Genomic DNA, 22,138 nt, shown 5'->3' on the forward strand with positions numbered 1-22,138 from the left:
GAATTCGTGAAGTATCAAAGAAATATAATATTTTAAATGGTCCTTTCGTTTCGTGTTTGTGGAAACTAATCTCGGCAAGGTAATACAACTAAATGGCGAAAACTACCCAATAAAAAAGTAAATGATTATAAGAAAAAATTAAAAAATTAAGCGAAAATGTTTCTACCGACGAATCGTTCTTCGTTGAGGAAGTGCAGCAGACGAGCCTGAATTCGGGAGAAAATTAGAAATTTCGATTATTTTTGGACAGAAAACATACAATATAGACTTGAACAAACATAGAAACGAACACAATTGAAGACGACGATGATGAGAGGAACAAGGACAACACTGAAAACAAAACACAAACAGTACGGATTTTTATTTAAAAAAGGAGTTTTGAAACATAGATTCTGGAACTGGAATCTGAATCAGTAGATCTGGAATTTGATATTTCGGATTTCAGAATCAGGAATTCTGGGTATGGAGTCGGATATTTTACGTTCGAAATTAGGAATCTGGTTTTCAGGATTTAGAGTCATGAAATAGGATTTTTTAAAATTAAATTCCTGATTCTTGAAACTCCAATACTGAAACCGGAATCCTGGCTTCCGAATTCTGAGTTCCGGAATCCCTAACTCTGAATCTCAAATTCTGAATCTTGAATCTTGAACCCCTAAACCGAATACTGACATTTCACATTCATAATAGAGAACCAATGACTCTGATCTCATTTTCTTAATGTTGAGTTCTAGAAAATAGTGTGTGAATTCTGATTTCCGAATTCTTCATTCCGAATTCAGAAAACCAGTTTTTATTCCCAAACCCAAATTTCTTCATTTCCACTATTCTCCTAATTTCTCTAAAACCAACCTTCGGATAGAATCATTGCATTCGCCAACTCTTCACCGTTTTGGTTACGAATTGTGCACAGGTATTCACCGAAATGTTTCTTGTCGATTGAGTTGATCAATAGTGACGAATTGGCTTCAGATGTTGAGATAGTGTATCCATCGAGACCTAGAACAAATTAGAATTGAAAGTTTATTTGAATACTGAGGCCACTCACCATCAATCAACTCATTTCCATTATAGAACCACCGACATGTTGGAGTTGGTGTGCCAGAGAACGAAGCGCGCAGCTCTGCTCTGAAATTAAATGAATTAATGGAATCGAATCATTAGATTTTCAGATATTGGATCACTACATTAACCCTGTAAACCTATACCGTACCTGTTCTTCTCGCACGTTTGTACTGAAATCGGTGACTCGTGGAATTTCGGTTTCTCTCCGACAGTTCTGAAAAATAACTCATTTTTATTGAAAATCTTCAATTAATAATTTAATAACTTACTTTGTAGATTGTACAACTGTCAATTCCAGCTCAGCATTTGCTTGTCCGGATGAGTTGATCGCAGTCAACACATACTTTCCAGCATCGGCACGAGCCACATTGGAAATTCGAAGGATGAACGTGTCACCCTCGTTTCTCATCTGAAAATTCTTGTTCTTTGGGTGATCCTAGAAAACAAAACATACCAAATATCGTTCCTCATTATTCAATTTCTGACCGGCCTTCGACCAAGAGATAACTGGATCCGGGTGCCCGATAACCTTAGCGCGCAGCTCAACGCTGGCTCCAGGATCCGATCTTGTTGTTCGCTCAAAGTCAAATACTCGTGGCGCTTCTTCAGCTACTGATCGTTCGTTATCTGAAAAAGAATACATTAATTGATAAAAAAGAAACATTGCAAAACAAGAAATAAGGAAACAAAACCCACTTCTAACATCAAGTTGCATTGTGCAGCGCGCAATACCAGATTGGTTTTTGGCTTCCACAGTGTACTCGCCACCGTCTTCCGGGAAGACATCGGCGATAGTGAGGAAAACCTGAAAATCAGTTAGATATCAACTATATTTTAGAAGAAAGTGTCATACCATCTTTTCAGATCTTGAATAACTGAACGAAGGTGAGTCAACAATTGTGACCTTGTTGCGAAGCCAACGGATTTGGAGTGGTTCGGACGCCTGGATGAGCTCAGCAGCTAGCTCGACCCGACTTCCGTCCACAACTTTTCGCACCGATTTTATCTTTTCGAATCTAAAAAAGAGTTTAAAAAGGTTTCGTCTGGATGAAGTTGATCGGTATACCTGAAGAGTGGAGGGATTCCTTCAGCAGCATTGGGATCCATTCCACTGACTTGCAGATTCATCTGAAATTTGAATATTTTAAATTCAAGTGTTTCAAGGATACTCACCGTTGAAACAGCACTTCCGTGCTCGTTGACAGCTTCACAAGAGTACGTTCCTTCGTCACCTGGCGCCACCGAGATGAATTTCAGTGAGGCACATTCACCATCGTACGACATGGTGTATCTGAAAAGCTTGGGTGAGAAGTAACTCAATTTCAGAACATACCGGTCAGCTTGTGGCAATAGACGAACAGAGTTTCTTGTCCAGATGATTGACGCGCATGGGTATGCACTGACCGAGCATTCCACGCATAGAGACTCATTTAGATTTGCCTGAAATTTAATTAAACATATGTGGAAGCCCGTTCTGAAATTTATATGTACCTGAGACCTGCCAGGCAGGACTTCGATGAAGTTGGGGGCTTTGGCCTCCTTCCGACTTTTCCGTTTTGCTACCTGAGCAGCCGAATCTTCTTTATTGGGTAGCACATCGATCTGTAATAATAATAGTTTATAGATAGGCTGAATCTAAATCTGAAAATGAATACCTCAGATGTACAAGTGATGATTCCTTCATTGTTCGCAGCAGTACAATTGTAGAATCCCTTGTCGAAAGTCGAAACGTGATGGACCTGAAGTAAAAGATGAGACTTTCCATTTCAAATAAGATTCACTTACCTCCAGATAGTAAAAGTCCCCGTCATTATAGATAGAATACTTGTTACCAGTCTCCAAAATGATACCTTCCTTGTCCCAATGAACTTGTGGCATTGGGTTACCACTGATTGCTGTTTTGAGTCTCAGTGATTTGTACTCCTCGAGAACCTTCTTCGGTTTTGGCTTCACCATGAATTTCGGGCGACACGTACGCTTGTTACGAGAGTTGATTGCAGCACGAACCTCGTCGAGCGCCGTGTTCGCAGCACTTTCCGGTCGACTATCGATGGAATGCCTTGGTTCTTCGAGTTTCAGACTTTGAGCGAGGGCCTTCGCAAGTTTGTCGGCGTCGTTGGTGGTGCTTCGGTGAGGACGCAGCTTCCTTCCGAGCTTTCCAGCGACTGCAGCAGATGCTCCAGCTTTCAAGTCCATATCTTCTAACCCTTGCAAGAACATGGGCGCAGCTCCCTTCTTGACTCTTGCAGTGGCAGCAGATGATGATGCTCTTGGATGTTCTTCTGAGAACGCAACTTTTGGTTGTACGGCAAGTACTGGCTCAAGAACGTGTTTGAACTGTGGTGGTTCAGCTTTTCTTCGTTCATCTGAAACATTCAATCTTCCGGCGGTTCGCAGCACACCGTGGATATTGGATGCTTCAACATAATACATTCCGAGATTTGCTAAAGAAACGTTCTTGATGGAAAGGACACTGGTAGTGTCCGAAGGGAAAGTAATCTTGACATCTTTTCCTTCGACGACCTTCTTTTCGTTATGATACCAGGTCAAGTCTGGAGTTGGGAATCCAGCGAGTTCCACGGAGAACTCAATGGATTCTTTGAGCGGTGTCCATGTGTCTTGAAGACATTTCACGAAACGTGGTGGTCCTGCTGGCTCATCCGACAGTTCACCAACAAGAAGATAACATTGTGTGGTGGCTTGTCCAGATGAGTTAGTAGCGACACATTGATATGTTCCGCGTTGTTCTCTCATCACACGCTCCGATTTCAGCTCAGCAACTTTTCCGAATCTGCATTCAGTCCAGCTAGTCGTAGAGCTTGTCAAATTGGTCTTATTTCCAGAGTCATCGATATAAATCCATTCGAGAGTCGGTTCAGGAGATCCGGTTACATTGCAGCTTAAAGTAGTCGGATGTCCATTCACAATTCCCATGTCAGTTAGAGGAATGATGAATTTCGGTGCGACGTTTGCGAGGTCACTCGTTGGTTTCATTTTCTGTACGATGACTTGAGTTTCGGCGATGACTGTGCCATTTGGATTTTCAGCTTTGCAACTGAAAATTCCAGAAGTTTTGGAGACGACGCACTCGGCGATCAGATGACTTTCTCCGTCTCCTGTGACGAAATGATGGTAAATTCGGTTGGTTCTAAGAATTTCCCTCCCGTCTTTTAGCCATGTGACTGTTGGTTTTGGCTCTCCAATTGCTTTTGCGACAAGTGTAAACTGTCCGCTTTCGTTAACCTCGATAAGAGAAGGAGGGGCTCTGATGAATCTCGGTTTTTCTTGTTTGTCATCAAGTGTTTGAGCAATGACAAGATGGGAATCAGTTCCAGTGGTTTTGGCAATCATAACCATGCTGGATGTAGAGTCAACACCAGATACACTGGTAGCTGAGCACACATAGACTCCCATATCTTCTGATTCAGCTTTGGAAATCACTAGTTTACAGGTTCCATTTTCTTCTTCAATCTGACGAATTCTTCTGGTCGTGGAGATTCGTTCTCCATCTTTTGTCCAGCTGATTTCAGGTGTTGGGAATCCCTCGACCTTGCACTCCAGAGTAAAATTGTGGCCAATCATTGCAGTGGAGTCAGAAAGAGTTGATGAGAAGGATGGGGCGATGAATTTAGTGACGTCTTCTACGGTGACACTGCATTCACTTTCAGCGTATCCGTATTTGTTGGTGACAACGCATCTGTACTTTCCAGCGTCTTGAGACTGAACAGCGTGGCAAACCAGCTTGTGATTTGATTTCTTATCACTTGACAACTCGTATCTTCCAGCTGATTCGATACGCTCGTCATCTTTGAACCAAGCGATTGTGCTTTCAGATCTTGAACTGATACGGCAAGTCAACATGATTTGTTGTCCAGCTTGAGCACTTTCATTGTTCAATTGTTTTTGAACATTTGGAACCAGATTACGTTCTAGAGAATGATCTGGAGTGGATTGTAGGGAAGAGGCTCTGTTGAATACGGTGACTTGGCAGGAAGCAGACGCTTGTCCGAGTTCGTTCTCAATGAAACAAGTGAGAGTTCCATTTTCTTCTTGAGATTTCAAGTTGAGGATCGATGATGTTGATGTTGTTGTCACATTGATCTTATCATCAGAGACAACTTGAACATTTTCTTTGTACCATTTGACAGAAGGAGCTGGAGTTCCACTGAATTCCACGACAATTTCGAATTCATCATCTCGATTCACAATCATTTTCTGTTGGGGAAGGATGCTGAATTGTGGAGCTTGTCCGATCGATGCTGTCTTCAAGGTCGTTGTCATTTCAGCCCATTCTCCGAGTCCTTGCTTGTTTTTGCCGGCAACACGGAAGATGTACTCTGTGTTTGGGGTCAATCCTTTGACTTCAAGTTCCAGAGATTTCGTGGTTCCACACTTGGTCCATTCTCGTTGATCTGGACATCTTCTTTCAACTTCATAACTGTCAGCTGGGCCTTCTGAAGGGGCGTCGAATGCAATGGTGACTTGTTCTGTCTTGGATGCACCAGATGGTCTTGGAAGTCCTGGACGTCCTGGTTTCTTCTTATCTTCGTCCTTCTTCTCAACCTTCTTCTTCTCTTTCTTGTCCTTGACATCCTTTGACTTTGTAACAGAGACTTCTGTATTCTGTCTCACTTTTCCTTTTTCATTTTCAGCAGTGATCGTATAAGTTCCCTCATCTTCCAATCCAACATCACGCACCACAAGTTGATAGTTGACGCCGTCGCACTTCATTTGAATGCGATCGTTTTCAACGAGCTCGCTATTATCCTTCAACCAAACCACTTCCGGTGTAGGTGAGCCATTCAAGTCGGCTTGAATGGAAAGGGTTGCGCCTTCAACCACATTGATTTTGGGCTTTGGCTCAATGATGAAGTAGGGAAGTGATGCGGCGACTTTCTTCGCTTCACCTCCAGTAATCGTGAGTTGTGCCGAAGTGTGAACATCTCCAAATTGATTCGTCGCTACTGCTGTGTAGGTTCCGCATAGCTCATCGCTGACGTTCTCAATGACAAGCGTCGCAGTGTTGTCGTCGAACAGCCGCGTCTTATAATTGCTCTTCGTCTGCTGCAATGCTTTTCCATTGTGCAGCCAAACTACTTGGGCGGCTGGATTAGCGTATGACTGACACGTGAACGTGGCCGTCTCTCCAGCGGTCTTCAAAACAACGTCTTGCAACTTTTTGACGAACGTTGGCATCTGGGTGACGTGCTCAGCTGCATCTGGTGCCTCGACAACAACACAAGCTCTTGTCTCAACAACTCCCAATTTGTTGCTCACTTTGCAAACGTACTGTCCATTGTGCTCATCGTGTGCTTCATAAATCTTCAGGAATGCGACACGTCCATCAAAGTAAGTTCTCAGTGTTCGACTCTCAGCAACTAGTTTTCCATCATGGTACCATTCAATTGTTGGTGTTGGGTATCCATCAACTTCCACTTCAAGAAGTTCACGGTTTCCTTCAGTGACAGTTGCATCAGCCAATGGTCTTGTTACTACTGGTGGACGTTGAATTTCTCCTCCGAGAACTGACGGAGATCTGCTTCGACTTCTGCTTCTGCTTCTAACAGGCGTCAGTCTCGTTTTAGCCAATCCCATATCAACCACCTTGACAGTACAATGAGTAAAATCTTTTCCGAGAGTGTTGACTGCTTCACAAGTGTATTCACCAGCATCATCCATCACAACATTCATGATGTTCAATCTGGAGACTCCCTTACGATCAGTGTACTGGAGCATTCTGTTCTCGATGATCAATTTGAGTCCGTCTTTGTACCAAGTGATAGTTGGAATTGGTTTTCCAGTGACACAGCATTCGAGAACAATCTCGTTTCCTTCACAAGTCGAGCAATTGACCAATGGTTCCAAGAACTTTGGTTTAATATGATCCTTATCAACTGCCTCCTTGATTTCAACAACTGAGAAACTCTGGGCAACTCCATGGATGTTTTCAGCTTCACAAACATAGCGACCTTGATCTTCATCTCTTGCTCCAATGATGTGAAGAGTGCAGACTCCATTCTCATGTCTGACTTGTTTGTTGGTCATATCAATTGGTTGATCGTCCTTTGTCCACTTGATATTTGGATGTGGTGTTCCAGAAACAGAGCAAACCAGAGTGAGATCAGATCCTTGTGGTACTTCTCTTGGAGTTGGTAGTTGCATTCTGAATCTTGGCGCCTTTGAGCCATCGATCTTCTTGCTTCTCTTGGATAACAACTCCTCGATTCGGACGCAGCAAACTGTGTGAGCCTTTCCGATCTTATTCTTAGCGACACACTTGTATTCTCCACTATCCTCGGCATATGCATCGATGATAGTCAGCGAGTAGTTGCCACTTCCATCATCAAATTGAAGTCGGTGTCTTTGAGAGTGCTCGATTTCAGCTTCGTTACGGAACCAATTGATCTCTGGAGCTGGATTTGCCTTGATGTTGACCTCAAGCTTGAGAATGTCTGATTCAGAACATTTGACATCACTGAGCTGTCTTCCGAACGATGGAGCAAACTGTCCATCAGGGATGACTACAGTTAGCTTCGCTTCACTTTCACATTCTCCGAAGGCATTCTTTCCAACAGCTTTCCATTTTCCTTCATCTGTAGCGTCGACACTCAAAATATGAAGTTCATAACGTCCCTTATCGTGTTTTCGGAGATAGTTGCTATCATTGATACTGATGTGTTCTCCATTGTGATACCATTCAACAGTTGGCTCAGGAAGTGTTGTGTTCGTGACAACGAGAACCTTTGGCTCGCCGATCTTAGCTTCATCGTCTTGAAGTAAATGATGGAAGTTTGGTGGCATATCAATCATTTCCTCGACAACGACAACTTTCGAAGTCTTACGATCCTTCTTCTTCTCAATGACAGCTGGAGATGTTTCAGACTTCTTTTTCTTCTTATCATCAGATTTGACAGACAATTTGGCATGAGTCATGATACTTCCCAAGTCATTCGTAGCTCTGCAAGTGTACTTTCCGGCATCCGACTCAACGATATTCTTGACAGTGAGCTCAGCAAGTCCCTCATTGTAGAATGAGTCATACTTCATAGAAGGTACTGTCAACTCCTTGTCATCCTTGTACCATTGAACCTTTGGACTTGGAACTCCATCAACATCACAAGAAAGAGTGGCAATGAGATCTCCAACGTTGGCAACAATGTCTTCGAGCTGTTTCTTGACACTTGGAGCAGCATCAGTATCTGGAAATCACAAAGTTTTGAAAAAGATCATCTAGAAAAATGAACTCACCGAAAGCGATATTTCTCTCGAATACTCCATCCATAGTGAGTCGTCGGAAGATGGCTCCTCTCTTGGCGAGACGTCCGATTGGAAGTAGATCATCCGACCATCTCTTGAGAGATAAGAAGTTTCTCTTTTGTCTGGCTGGAACTCCACTCTTGTCTGGTTTTGGTTGCATTTTCTGAAAATTAGAAAATGAAAATCTAGAATTTCGAAACGTTAAATTAGTATACAAATAACTGAGAAAACAACATGTTAACAGTACCTTAACATATTCGGACAAATCATTGAACGCAGACAATAACGGACCCTAAAAACACAAAACAATGAACACAAATGATCAGACACTTAAGCCTACCGTAATCCATGGATGTCTCAATGCGTCTTGAACAGACATTCTCTTCCTCTTATCCTTAATCATCAATCGACAAATGAAATCCTTTGCCAAATCAGAGACATCATCCCAACTTGGATCATCAAAGTCCCAATCAGCAGCCGAAACATTCGCCAGGGTGTCCTCATCGCTGTCCCCAAGGAATGGAGAAAGGCCAGAGAGAAGTACATAAGAGATGACTCCAACTGTCCACATATCCGTTGAAAGTCCAACTGGTTGGTAGTTCACAACTTCTGGTGCACAGAATTCTGGAGTTCCGAAGAGAAGTTTCACACTCTTCTTTGGATCGAGTTTGCGTGCAAGTCCAAAGTCAATGATTTTGAGATCAGTAGAGTTCTTGGCTTTGAGTAGAATATTCTCTGGTTTCAAGTCCAAATGAACTATTTGATTCTTATGCATATGAGATACTCCCAAGAGAATCTGATGCATGTAATCTCTCACTTCTTCTTCACTCATCAATGAATCATCTTCCAAGATTTTCTCGAAAAGTTCACCTCCGGAAACGAATTCCTCGATGAGCCACATCTCATTTCCCATATCGAATGCTTCATGGAGATTCAAAAGTTTCTCATGATGAAGTTGATTCATCATTGAAATCTCATGGATGACATTTTCTTTCTTCACTCCTGGTCTGACCTGAACCATTTTAGCAGCCCATGTCTTTCCAGTCGCCTTCTCAGTTGCTCGGTATACTGTACCATACGCTCCTTTTCCAAGTTCTTCATGAATAATATATTTAGCTTGAAGATCATTCGGAAGTCTGTGAATATCAATTGTCTTATATTCAGATGGTCCAGTTTCCTTTGCAACTTTCTCGTAGTCCACAGATTCTTGCTCTTTTACCTTCACCTCCTTCTTCTTTGGTTCCTCAACAACTCTGCTGTTATCCTTGACGAATACAACTTCAGATTCCTCTGATGGCTCGGAGAGCCCAAAGGTGTTATCAGCACGTACACGGAAAGTGTAACTTTCTCCAGGTACCAAGTTGAAGAGAGTGATGAACGCTTGTTTAGTCACTTCAGCCTTCGTCCACGTTTTGCTCTTTTCCTGCAATAAAAATATTCATGGTTTAGTTGCTCGTGGAGTTGCTCGTGGATACGGACGAATGAAGCCAGCATTTGTTTCACAAATACACTAGCCAAATGATGTTCTTCTCTTCCCAAAATCCTCTATTTGTTAACTCACCGTGCACATCTCCACAGTATAATTTCTGACTGGTGATCCTCCATCATTAGTCGGTGCCGCCCATCTCAGTCTGACCGAGTCTAAATTCTGATCTTCCACAGCTGGTTTTCCAGGTGGTGCCGGACGATCGGTGACCTGCAACTCACTAGTTTTTTCTGTGTTCTTATCTTTTTCTTTCTTTTTTTGTTACTCCTTTCTCGTTTTCCTCATCATCTCACAATACCAACAAATGAAGTTTGCGAAGAAATTCGCACATCGATGAAAAAGAGGAAGGGTGCCAAGATGGCTGAGAGAGAGAGAATAAAGAAATAAAGTGAGAGAGGGGGGTGGAGCTGGTTTTTTGGGCCGCTCTCTCCAATTTGCACAAAGTATTCCGAATTGGCTTACTTCCAATCGCCCCCATCGAATTTACTCCGTCCCTTTTTCTCTTCTTGAGACGATAACAAACTTTCTTCTTTTTTCTTTTTTCCCCATTCCCATTTTCATTTTTTCCAGACTCTTCTTCATCCACTTCTAGATTCAGTCATCACTTCGACTACATCTTTATTCTATTCTACAATACACGTAACACCTGATCAATGGTGATTCCGACGGTAGGTCATATAACTCTTTCGAAAAGCGATAAAAGTGGAAGAGTCAACACAAAACAAGAGTGATTACTGGTGATTACTATTACTACTATGAGTTTTGTGTCAACATGATTTCTCTCTGAATGATTTCTCCCTGATCCAAACGATTGGAAAGGTTTTTTTGGAGCAAGTGAGGGAAGATACCATGTGACAAGGTGGATAGGGAAATTGGATCAAGACGAGTAGAAATTTGATAGAAATTTGACTAGAAAATATGTATCAATATAAAAGAAAAACTGTCCAGTTCCGTTTTAAAACTGTCTCTACAATAACTTAAAGTTAGAAATCGCAAGAGCAATATGTAGGTTTATTGTCTAAAATTAGAAGTTTAAGTTATTTTTCATCTCATCTAACTGAAAACCAAAATTTCAAAACCAAAATCAAGGGAAATAATTGAAAATATGAAACTCATCTCCATCAATTTTGCAGGGTAACAACACAATGGTGGGAGCCGGCGGGGAGTGGTAAGTTGTTATATTTTCAAATATTTCGGAATGCTCAATGTAATGAATGATGATTGAGAAAATGCTCGCAAAAGTGCATAATAAGTGGTGGTTGTATGCCGGATCGCATTTCATTCTCATCCATTCTTCCCTTATTTTATGTCTCGAAACCTTGAACTGAGCTGATTCTAACTCACTGAATGAACTAAATGAACTGAATCTAACTGCCTAACCATCAGTATTCTATGAAGAACTGGTAAGTCATCACTCACTTTTTACTTAAGTTTTCATTTAAAAAACAACGAAATCTCACCTGAATACCGATAGCATACTTGTCCTCTCCACACCGATTCTTGATCTTCAACGCGAACTCTCCTTGATCTTGAGAATCGATTCCATTGATAGTGAGAACAGTGTTGAGAGCAGTCTTTTCGATCTGTCGAACCATTTCGTATAGAATATGAGGAGAAAAAATATGAGTATAATTTCGCATTATGCTAACAAAAGGGCTATGTCTCATTTAGCTTGCCCAAAGATAATAAGAACGAGACAGACGTCTTTTTCTCTTCTCTCACTTCATTAACATCGACCCCTTTCTCCGGATGCGCCATCAAATTAAACTAACTCTCTTTTTGCTTTTCTTCTCTTTTTACCCATAGCTATTTTTTTCAGTTTTGTATCATCCTAAGGAATCAGACTTCGGTACCTAGATTACAGTACCTGTCTTCCTTTCGAAAACAAAATCGCATTCCGGATTCTCGAATGTTCAATTGCTCACTTGTTCCATTTTGTGGTTTTTCCTTTTTTTGCGGATCATAAAATGCCAAAATACGCGGTGTCCATAAAATATTCTATATCCAGGCAATGGAGGACGTCTACGAAAATCAAGCGGCAGGTGCATAAATTGCCACTAGAAGCTCCCTCTTTACCACTTGAAAATCTCTAGACCAGGGGGTTAAGGGGGTCCAAACAGAAATTTATATTTTTTTGATGGAAAAAATATAGGAACTTTCGTCAGTTCCGTTTTTCAAAAAAACCTTTTAACTTCTTGGTCTAGAAATTGTGGTGATTGAAAAAAACAACGTGGAGGGGATTTTTGACTGATCACTAATTGCAAACAGAAAAGAAATTTGGAATTCAGAAAAACAGGTGAAAACGGGGAACCTTTTTTAGTTTTACGTCAAAGGAAATCTTTGAAAATTCGAGTTCTAAATTGATACCGTAATCTAGACATTTGAAAATGCTTATGACAATTCCTCCAGAAACAAAAACATTCGATAGAGTTTCTATGGTTTTCAGTTATTTTAGCCAAAAATTAATCTAATTTACTGTAAATTTTTTAGAGTTTGTCTGGGTCTCATGGCTTTTCCAATTTCTTGTACTTCACAAACTCAGACCTTGTTTTTCAAAATAGATAAGGATTCAGCACATGAAAATATTCGAAAATTCAGAAATCTCTGCTTTTCGGGACTCATTCCAGTTTTCTGGATCTTCCCCCAACAGGTTGTGACTAGAAAAAAACCTAGATTTGCCCAGAGAACCATTTAAAAACACTCAGAATTACATCCAGTACCGCTCGAAAGATTATCAACTGTGGCTGTTTTTATTGGAAAATAACCAACTTTGCCAATATATTTTGGTGTCACCTGATTGTCCGACAAACGTTATTTTGTATGGGTTGGACAGAGCAGAAATAGCACATCATTTTTGTAGTTGTCCATTTTTTTTGGGTCAAAGTTGATAACCTTTGGAGCAGTACTGTATTATAACTGTTTGACCTTGTCTAGGAAATTATTCAGTCTCTGCACAGTTAACTCTTCTGACTTGTTTCCTACTAGCATATAAAAGTACAGGGTGCGGCAGAATTACCCGCACAAAAGTTTGGCGCCATAAAGCAAGGCGATTGACGCAATTCTGGCGCGCGTATTATTTAAATTTTTGTTAATTATTTCATTTTTTATCATTGTGCCAAATTTCAGATTGATCGGTTTTGTTTTAGGTAAATAGCACCGCCGAGTCCACATCGCTCTTCTATTTTGAACCTTTTCAAAGCAGGAGTCCCTCCGGTTGACATCATTAAACGGCTCGGAGTCCCAAGTAGAACCGTCTATGATTCGATTTCTCGTTTCAAAAAGCTTGGCACGTTTTTGGATAGATGTGGGAGAGGCAGAAAACCAACAGTCGTGACTCCAGATCGGATTAAAGCTGTGAAAGAGAGAATCAGAAGAAATCCACATCGGAGCATCAGAAAAATGGCGAAAGGTATGAAAATTAGTTCACGTTCGATGGGAAGGATTGTCAAAGACAAGCTGAAACTTACCTGCTACCGTGTAAGAAAAGCAGCCATTCTCTCGGAAGCTACAACGAAGAAACGGCTCGAAAGATCAAAAAAGCTCCTTCAGCGCACGCGCAATGGTGAACACTTGGTGACAGTGTTCTCCGACGAGAAGCTGTTCACGGTACAGGCCGAATTCAATCCTCAAAATCATCGAGTACTAGCTGAGACATCTGAGGAAGCTTTTGCCAACGGAAGGACAATTCATCAAGCCTCTCACCCCGCTAGTGTGATGGTTTTTAGAGCAGTGTGTGCTGATGGCAAGTCACCATTGCTTTTTGTCGATCAGGGAGTCAAAATCAATAAAGAAGTCTACATTTCGCAGATTTTGGAAAAGACACTTCTTCCCTGGGCCCAGAAGCACTTCAATGGACGTCGCTGGGTGTTCCAACAAGACGGCGCACCAGCACACACTGCCAAGTTGTCGCAACAGTGGTGCGAAACCCATTTGCCTGCGTTCATCCCGAAGGACGAATGGCCACCGTCCTCGCCAGACCTCAATCCTTTGGACTACTCCATCTGGGGGGTTTTACAAAACAAGGTCAACGCTAAACCCCACTCAAGTATCGAGGCGCTGAAGAAGACCCTGGTCAAGGAATGGGACGCTTTGTCTCCGGAGTACCTGCGTGCAACCATCGATGCCTACCCTAGACGTCTTCGTGCTGTCATCGAAAAGAGAGGAGGTCGGATGGAACAAGATTAGCTGATAATTGTTGATATGGTCATGAATAAACTTTTTGTTGATTCCCATGGTTTTCTGACTTTTACTTTTTTAGATATAGCACATATAGCTTGTGCGGGTAATTCTGCCGCACCCTGTATATTTTGATTGAATTGAATCTAGATTGAGTCTCCTCACCTTCATTTTTCTCGACTCTTCAATCACTTTTCCGTTATTGTCGATCCAGATCACTTCGGGTTGTGGACGACCTGAAATAATAAATGATCAAATTTACATATTCCATAGATCCATCCCCAATGTCTCTTCTAATTTTCAAAAATACATATTCCCCAAATCCCATCTGTATCCATGGCATTCTCCGTCTTCTTCTTTTCTCTTTTTGTCAAATCCTTTTCATTCATTCATTCCCTTTAATTTAATGGACCCTATCCTCATCCGTCTCATTCTTCTTTTTGTTCTACAATGATTTTCCAGGGTTAAAACAGAATATTGATTAATTTGTATCAAGAAAAGGATATGCATTCATCAAGGTGAGCTCTAGAAAGTTTCTCTCAATTACAAGGTAACGACAAAAACCAAACAGGTGAAATAGTGTGATTAGAAATGAGCTGTACCTCTCTTTCTCTTATTCTTCTTCTCTCAAAAAGTCTCTATCCAAAAAATTCGAAATATATCCGATGAGGTAAGCGCTTCTCTCCTAAAAAGTTCACTTGCCCTCCCAATATTTCTCCAAAATAACCAAAAAGATAATCTAGTTGGAAGCGCGTGCGCCAAGCGTCCCCACGTCCATAAGCGGGACGAAAATTCTGATTTTTAAATCTCTAAAACATCTTTCCATCATCCTTGGGACTTTGCCCCGGGACCCCATCTTTTTCAAAATCTTCTTCTTTTCCTTCTAAGAAAAGAAAAACGGGAGAAGAGAAGGCGTGGCCTTCTTCTTCTTTTTTGCTTCTTCTTCTTCTTCCTTCTCGGTCGCACTGGTGGCGGTGGATGGTGGTGAGAAGAAAGACACGTCTTCTCCTACGTCTTCTTCTTCTTTCCTCCTTCCTCTCTCTCCGTTTGCCCGGGAGCCATTCGTTTCCAACACCACCCAACCTCATCCGGATCCTCCGACATATTTACACGCACATCGAACTCATTTATTCATCCATCACCTGACTCTGAAGAAGTCAAAGACGAGGAAAAACATTGCTAGAGACTACTTTCTTGACAAGTTGGTGTTGATTGATGACCGACGTCGTCTCCGGATGACTACTACAACCACTACATAGCATTCATATTCTCTTCTACTACTGTAAAACAAATCAGATCCCTGAACGCCGAGGTTTCCTATCTAGGAACCATTAAATCTGTCAAAAATGCCGACAATGTAAGTCTATGAATCTTTGAGTACATTCACCAAGTCGCGGCGCTTCATTCCTCCAACTTCTTTTTTGTTTTTTCGTCATCTTCAGGTCCTACTCGCTCATCCTTTATTCTTTTTGTCTCTCTATTTTCTTCCGTTTTTCACACACCAATTATCGCTTCTGTCAAATGCATTTACCACCATTTACTAGCACAACACAACTCGTCTTCCATCTGTTCAACTCGACTTTCAGCCTTTTTTTGTCTCTCCTACTCTAGCTTTTCTTTAAATATTTTTTTTTGCTTCTTGAACAATGTAACTCAGATTAAGCCAACTTGTTTTCCTTCCTATCTGTTTCTTTTCTCTTGTCTTGACTTGAAAACTCCGTTCCAAAAAAACAGAAAATTGTGCTCCATGAGCCCAGAAAAAACTAACATAATCCATAATTGGGGGACGTAGCAAAGAAGTATTTTAGTTTTAGAATTATTATTATTTGTATTATGAAGAAGGGGAAGACTCATATTGAAGAAGAAGGAGAAGGAAAGAAGAAGGAAAATGATGCGAATAAGAAGATGACGCCTTCTTTTTTCTTCATCATCTGTCTATTTTCTGAATTGGTGGGAATCGGAGGGTGGGACCCCGAAAATAGATAAGAAAGTATCGGATGTCCGCCAATTCAATCCCTGACCTCATTTCCGTCATTCAACAAAAATTCACTCGTCATCTGAAAGTTTGATTTAGTGTGGAGACAGGTGTCACTTATCAAATTTTCGTTTTTGAAAGACATCAATCATATTATAATCTAATTTCCCGACTGAAAGACATCAGAATTCACCTTGATATTCTGCTCACGGAATGAATTTTTAATGTTAGTGCACTTTTCAGAATTCAAGAATCTTGAGAGGTCCTGTTATCCATCGTTTTCCACCTATTCTATACTAAAATTCGAAATAAAGAACACAAATTTCCGTTCCAAAACAAGAGGTCATTTTCCACACACCATCATCATAAAGGCGGTCTCAATCAAAGAAATGAATGAAGTCATCTCCTCTTCTCTTCCCATTTTTGCTTCAACCAATTCTGTGTCATCTTACGACTTCTGCCTCGTCAGTGTAATCACTCCTTTTTGAGCAAATGGACCTAATCCCGGAAGAACCCCATGCCTTCTGCTCCTTACGACATCAGCGTGAGACCGCGCATCGTTTTATGGGGTGACAACCTTTTCCAGAGCGAATTTTCTAAGGATGGGAAGAAAAGGAGAGAAGAGAGCAACAATAGTGAAAATTTATGCAAATTTCTAGCACATCTGTTGAAAATTTCAAATTTTTTGACACTTGGCGGGCAACAGGTCCATAAGAAAAAAGAAAAAAAAAAGCTTATTTCTTTTTTTTCTTGGAAGTCACCAAAGTGGTCAAGCACTTTTCGACAAGACCATCTTGTTCACATTCTTTTTTTTTGTCAATTTCCAGTTTGAAAAAAACAAAAAAGTTTTCTAGCTACCGTAATCCCAACTCTTCATCTTATCATTCTCAGATCTATGTGACACGCAATCGAGGTAGGTACCTTTTCTCATATTCTACCCCAACATCAAGATTGCCTGAGAGCTAGAAAACCAGAGGGCGGTGCTCTCGACTTCTTTTTCTTTTCTAAAACTTCCTGATCACATCATTTAAGTGTATCTGGAAGAGAGGATTTTAGCAGAAATTGCAATTTTAATAGTTATTTTATAGGAGACATTTAGTACATTTTATTTTTTCTCAAGTGTTCTTATTGGAACTAGGAATATGATACTATGCACACAATTTATAGAAAGATCCCCGCCAAATCTCATTTATATTGGAACCAATTTTTGCTGAATATGAAATTGTTTAGATGATATATTTTTGAAACTTGAAACAACTGGAATCTTTTAGTTTTTGAACTGGAATTCCAGGTTCTAGATTTTTTTTTGAAATCCCAACGAATACTGTAGAATTAGTTTGAATAAATCTGGAAAACGTTTCAAAACTTCTTCTTCAGTATCTGGAATTTACAGCTTGAAGCAAGTTTCACTAAACTGTGAATCTTGAACTTTGAAACCAAAATTCGGAAAAATTACAGAAATATTTCACAGTACTCGAAAGTTCTAGAATTCACCCTGATTATTATCCGTATATAACTCTCGAAGTCTTCTCTCTAACTTCTATCTCACCGTATCCTTATTACCAGTTCCACTCTGAATGATACGTGCATCTCGTACCACTTCTTTCAACCATCACCATCCACACCATCATCACCAACAATCAAGTATCGGAGTATACGATGAAGATGAGTAAGTGAATAAGAAAAAAGAGAAAAAAAGAGTTAGAGTTCTCTAGACTGTGTTACCCCCAAGGGACATTTACTCCCATTACATTATTCTGTTCGGGAAAAAGGATAGAGATAGAGATAGAAAAAATATTCCTATCCTTCATTGCTTGCCTCCCAGATTCCTCTGATTCTTCCCCTCTGTGTTTGGATGTTCCGTTTTCTAACCTTCTCCATAGATCTTTGACCTATAGTTTATGTACCAGACGTCTCTAGGATTGTAACATTTTGGTGCGCGACGGATAGTCTATCTCTTCATTTTTTCCTTTGGCTACCTATTTCTCAGCGAATGGGAATAGCAGAAGCAAGAAGAAGAAGCAACTCTAACCGCGAGAGAAGAAGGACAACAGCATAGCAAATAGGAGGAAGACAGTACGCAATGAGAGAGGAGTACTCTGCACTCTCTCTCATCTTTCCGAGACTTTCTGACTTACGAGAGCCCCTATTTCCGCCCATCCGGATGGGAAAAAGCGAAGCAAATCTTATCTTCACTTGGCACTTTAGATGTTTTCGTGTCTGTTAATGTAACATGGAGCCTAGATTTCAAATGAATAATTCTAAGATCAGATATATGCATTAGTGATGGAAGAAAAAGTCCAATTGGATTGAATCTTACTTTTTTCCTTCAAATTTCCTGTGATCTGATTCTGATATAAGATTTCAGAGTAACTGTAGTCAGACAATATTGATATAAAATATAAAATATGTATCACTTGTTCTCTTTTTTTCTTATCTAAATTTAACCTTTACATTGTTTGCTCATTGGCTATCTATTCCTTGCACACAAATCTTTGCAACTTTCTCCGAATTTTGATTCTGACCCCAATCTCTACTCGGAAGTGGAAGGAGTCTCTTGATGTTTCTTATTTCCTAAAGCTTGTTAGCAACAATTGGCAACCGTTCATCCGTATGAATTGTTTCTTTTTTCTTTGGGGGCGACCCAGACGTCTTCTGACTACATAGCTCCCGGTTAGCCTGATTCGAATTCACTATTTTCAAAATTATGAAGAAATCCACTGAATGGATTCTATTTTTTCTGTGTGAGTTCTATAATCTAGAATCAAAATCAAAAAATCCAGGAAAAATCTCACAAGGGAATTGACTTTCCGTACCCGTTCAGAATTTTTTATAAACTTGCACACTGATAGTTTCGAGTCTGCTCTGAACAATGATGATAGTCAAAAAGTGCAAAACTCCCGAAAAAGTGGATTTTTTTGCTCCGAAAGTTTGCTCATTTTTCATCATAGAAAACGCGAGTGCCACTTTGGGAGGACTATCGGGTTTGTGAAGGCAACTAGCTGCCCTCTCGGTCAGCGGTTGAATGGCCACGTGGCAGAGTGGGGGACTGGTAGGAGGAAGGTCTGGGGATCGACCCCTTCCCCTTTTTCTTTTTTTTTTGCTTTTTGAAAACCGACTGTGGAAAGTTAATTACAGCTTTTTCGACCTATTCTATGAAGTTTTTATTCCGTTTTGAACTATTTTCTACATTATCTGAACATTTGGAACAAAAATTTTTTTGAGAAAATTTTGTGTTCTCATGATCATTCGTTCATGGTGGGCACTCCTCTTTGCCAATTCTTTAATGAATCATGGTTTTAAGTAGGTATGCCGGATTCTTGCTGTACAGGGCCTTATTCATTCTAAATAAATATCTGGTTCGAGAGTAGATGAGAAAATTTGGTTGACAAGCTTTCAAAAATGAGCGGGTATCACACGAGGAGATGAACGAATAATCATGAGAACACAAAATTTTCTCAAAAAAATTTTTGTTCCAAATGTTCAGATAATGTAGAAAATAGTTCAAAACGGAATAAAAACTTCATAGAATAGGTCGAAAAAGCTGTAATTAACTTTCCACAGTCGGTTTTCAAAAAGCAAAAAAAAAAAGAAAAAGGGGAAGGGGTCGATCCCCAGACCTTCCTCCTACCAGTCCCCCACTCTGCCACGTGGCCATTCAACCGCTGACCGAGAGGGCAGCTAGTTGCCTTCACAAACCCGATAGTCCTCCCAAAGTGGCACTCGCGTTTTCTATGATGAAAAATGAGCAAACTTTCGGAGCAAAAAAATCCACTTTTTCGGGAGTTTTGCACTTTTTGACTATCATCATTGTTCAGAGCAGACTCGAAACTATCAGTGTGCAAGTTTATAGAAAATTCTGAACGGGTACGGAAAGTCAATTCCCTTGTCAGTAGATAATCATCTAACTTGCAAGCAAAAAGACCGAAAGAGCCCCCTCATTTTGTTGTATGCTTAAATGATTATGTTGGCAGAGTTCAACTCAAGCTCTCTCCCCCCGTGTTGTGTTTTTTCTCGTTTTCTTCTATCATCGTTACTGTCTCAAAGGGAGCAAAGATCGTAGTGAGAACTTTTTTACTCAAGAAAATCGTTACTCTCTTTTTTGTTCTCTTTTACTAAATTTCTAGACCCTAAAAGGCTCGGACTCAAGTGGGTACTCACATTGGGTCAAATGATTCTTTTATTCTCTTCTCCAGAGACTACCAATAATTTGAATTTTCCTCAAATTTCACCACCACCACGCTGTTTTCTTTTTCCTTTGTTCGCAGTTCTCTTTTTTTCGATCTCTGCTAGTGAGAAATGCGAAATATCTGGAATCGGTCTACTGGAAGCAAATTTATAATCGAGTAGGGGTGGGGACCCCTGGAGATGGAGACATTGGGGTAGAAGAGGTGCTAAACGGGTCCATATGCGAAGAAGCAAAACAAAAAAATAAGCGAGATCGTGGGGCGAAATAGAAAAGTTTGACTTTTCAATTATTCTTCTGGTGTTCGCTTTTTTCTGCGGACCGGTGTCAGAGGCAAAAATGAAAATGGCACAGGCGAGGTAGGTACGAGTTGTTTTCAACTCTTTTTTGCTGTTTTTTCCATAATCCGGAAAGGGAAATAAAAAAAATCGAGTAGGTGCTGGTAGCAAAGTAGATTCATGTGTTTTAGTGGGTTATTGTATATTTTGAAATGAACTTTTGAAAGATTAAAGTCAGGATTCCAGATTGTATTGCCTGTGATGATCTAGTATACGGTAACTATTTGGATCATTCTAGAAACTTTGGTTCTAACTTATTCGAAAGCTCTAGATCTTTTCCATCTGATTACTGTAATTCATTGTACTTGATCAGTGTGTCAAATCGGTCAAATCTCTGTTGAGTCTAGTAGCGTCATACTCTTGTCACTCTCTACATTCCTCACAATTGTCTTCTTCTCAAGCAAACAATACCTATCATTTTCACAATGTAAACCTACAAGTGTACCTATGCCCCCACTAACCGTCCAGATCATCCCCATATCACATATTTGTCTTTCGCTCCTATACAATCTTACGTGCGGACAGAAGTTTATCATACAAGAAGTACACTTTGCCTTGACAATTCTTTCTAGCGTTCTGCTTCTTCTTCTTCTTCTTATTGATGAAGAGAGAATCCGATTGAAAACATATGTTTTTATCTGCTTGCGGCTTTTTCGATTGATTGAATGCGATGAAATTCGCATTTCATTTTTGTTTCTTCGGGTCCCCGCGTTTCCTCTCCTTCATATTTTATTCTAGAATTGCAGTCAGCGAGTCTTGAGTCTAGGAGAGTCATCACCGTAAATCAATCATGTTGCTTTTCCTTCCATCTCCATCTCTTGCTTCTTCTAGTAAGTGGATAAAATGGATGTCGAAAAATGGGGCCAACCGAGACACCACAAATTTAGTTGCTTTTCCTCGCCGTCTTGGTTTGTCATCTTCAATATTTGACTCTCTATCTGGTGGCTAATACTCCACATATTCATATATATGTAGCTGTGTGGATTTAAGAGTGAGAGAGAGCCAGACACAAACTTTCATCTTCTCATTCTCCAACACACCTGGCATATCTTTTTCCCTCTAAGCACCAGGGGCTCCCTCCGGTAAGCCCTGAGCGCCGAGCGCGGTTTCCCACGCGACGAAGAAAAAGAGAAGGCAAGGCGTCAATTTGGCCACCTGCTGTCACTCTTTCACTCTCCCTCTCTGCGGTGTCGATTCTTCATATCTTCACACCTGCCCCCAGAGGAGCCACGAGCCCATCTCCAGCTGCCAACTACTCATAAAAGTTGAAAGGACCTTTCCTTATCACCTGCCATCTATCAATTGGTGTTCCGAGGTCGGACCTATAAGATCCTCAAGCCGCCGCAATGGCATGTGCTAGTATTTCGTACTCGGCTCTTGCCTACAATGGACAGTAAGTTTCTCTCTAGATCGGCATTCTTCTACCACCGGAAACTTCTAACTTCATCATAGATTCACGTCACGCATCCTCATCACATCATCTTCTTCTTTCTCTATCTAGTCATTTTTCTTCTTTTTTCTACTACTTCTTTCTTATCTTAGAAGAAAAAGAAAAGAAAAGTAGAAGCTTCACTTTAAATGTGTCAGTCCAATTCTCATCATCCTTGACACCTCTCATCTTGTCACGCACACTTGGTGACACCTCTCCTTCTCCT

The 22,138-nt window shown here is 40.6% G+C and overlaps 1 protein-coding gene across 1 annotated transcript; it reads right to left on the reverse strand.

The window, feature by feature from the left end:
- Positions 1-146: 146 nt before the first annotated feature.
- Positions 147-11,403, reverse strand: GCK72_017876 (uncharacterized protein; the record flags this gene model as incomplete). Its single annotated transcript, XM_053732290.1, has 20 exons — positions 147-206; positions 260-330; positions 853-999; positions 1,049-1,128; positions 1,214-1,279; positions 1,335-1,474; positions 1,520-1,692; positions 1,762-1,870; positions 1,919-2,081; positions 2,132-2,193; positions 2,239-2,356; positions 2,399-2,505; positions 2,557-2,667; positions 2,721-2,804; positions 2,851-8,264; positions 8,314-8,485; positions 8,570-8,614; positions 8,663-9,745; positions 9,884-10,018; positions 11,269-11,403. 20 exons carry the CDS (start codon positions 11,401-11,403, stop codon positions 147-149), a joined length of 8,475 nt encoding a protein of 2,824 aa, XP_053581203.1.
- Between the last annotated feature and the right edge of the window lie 10,735 nt (positions 11,404-22,138).

Source organism: Caenorhabditis remanei, chromosome V (genome assembly GCF_010183535.1).
Source record: "Caenorhabditis remanei strain PX506 chromosome V, whole genome shotgun sequence".
Classification (NCBI taxonomy): Eukaryota; Metazoa; Nematoda; class Chromadorea; order Rhabditida; family Rhabditidae; genus Caenorhabditis; species Caenorhabditis remanei.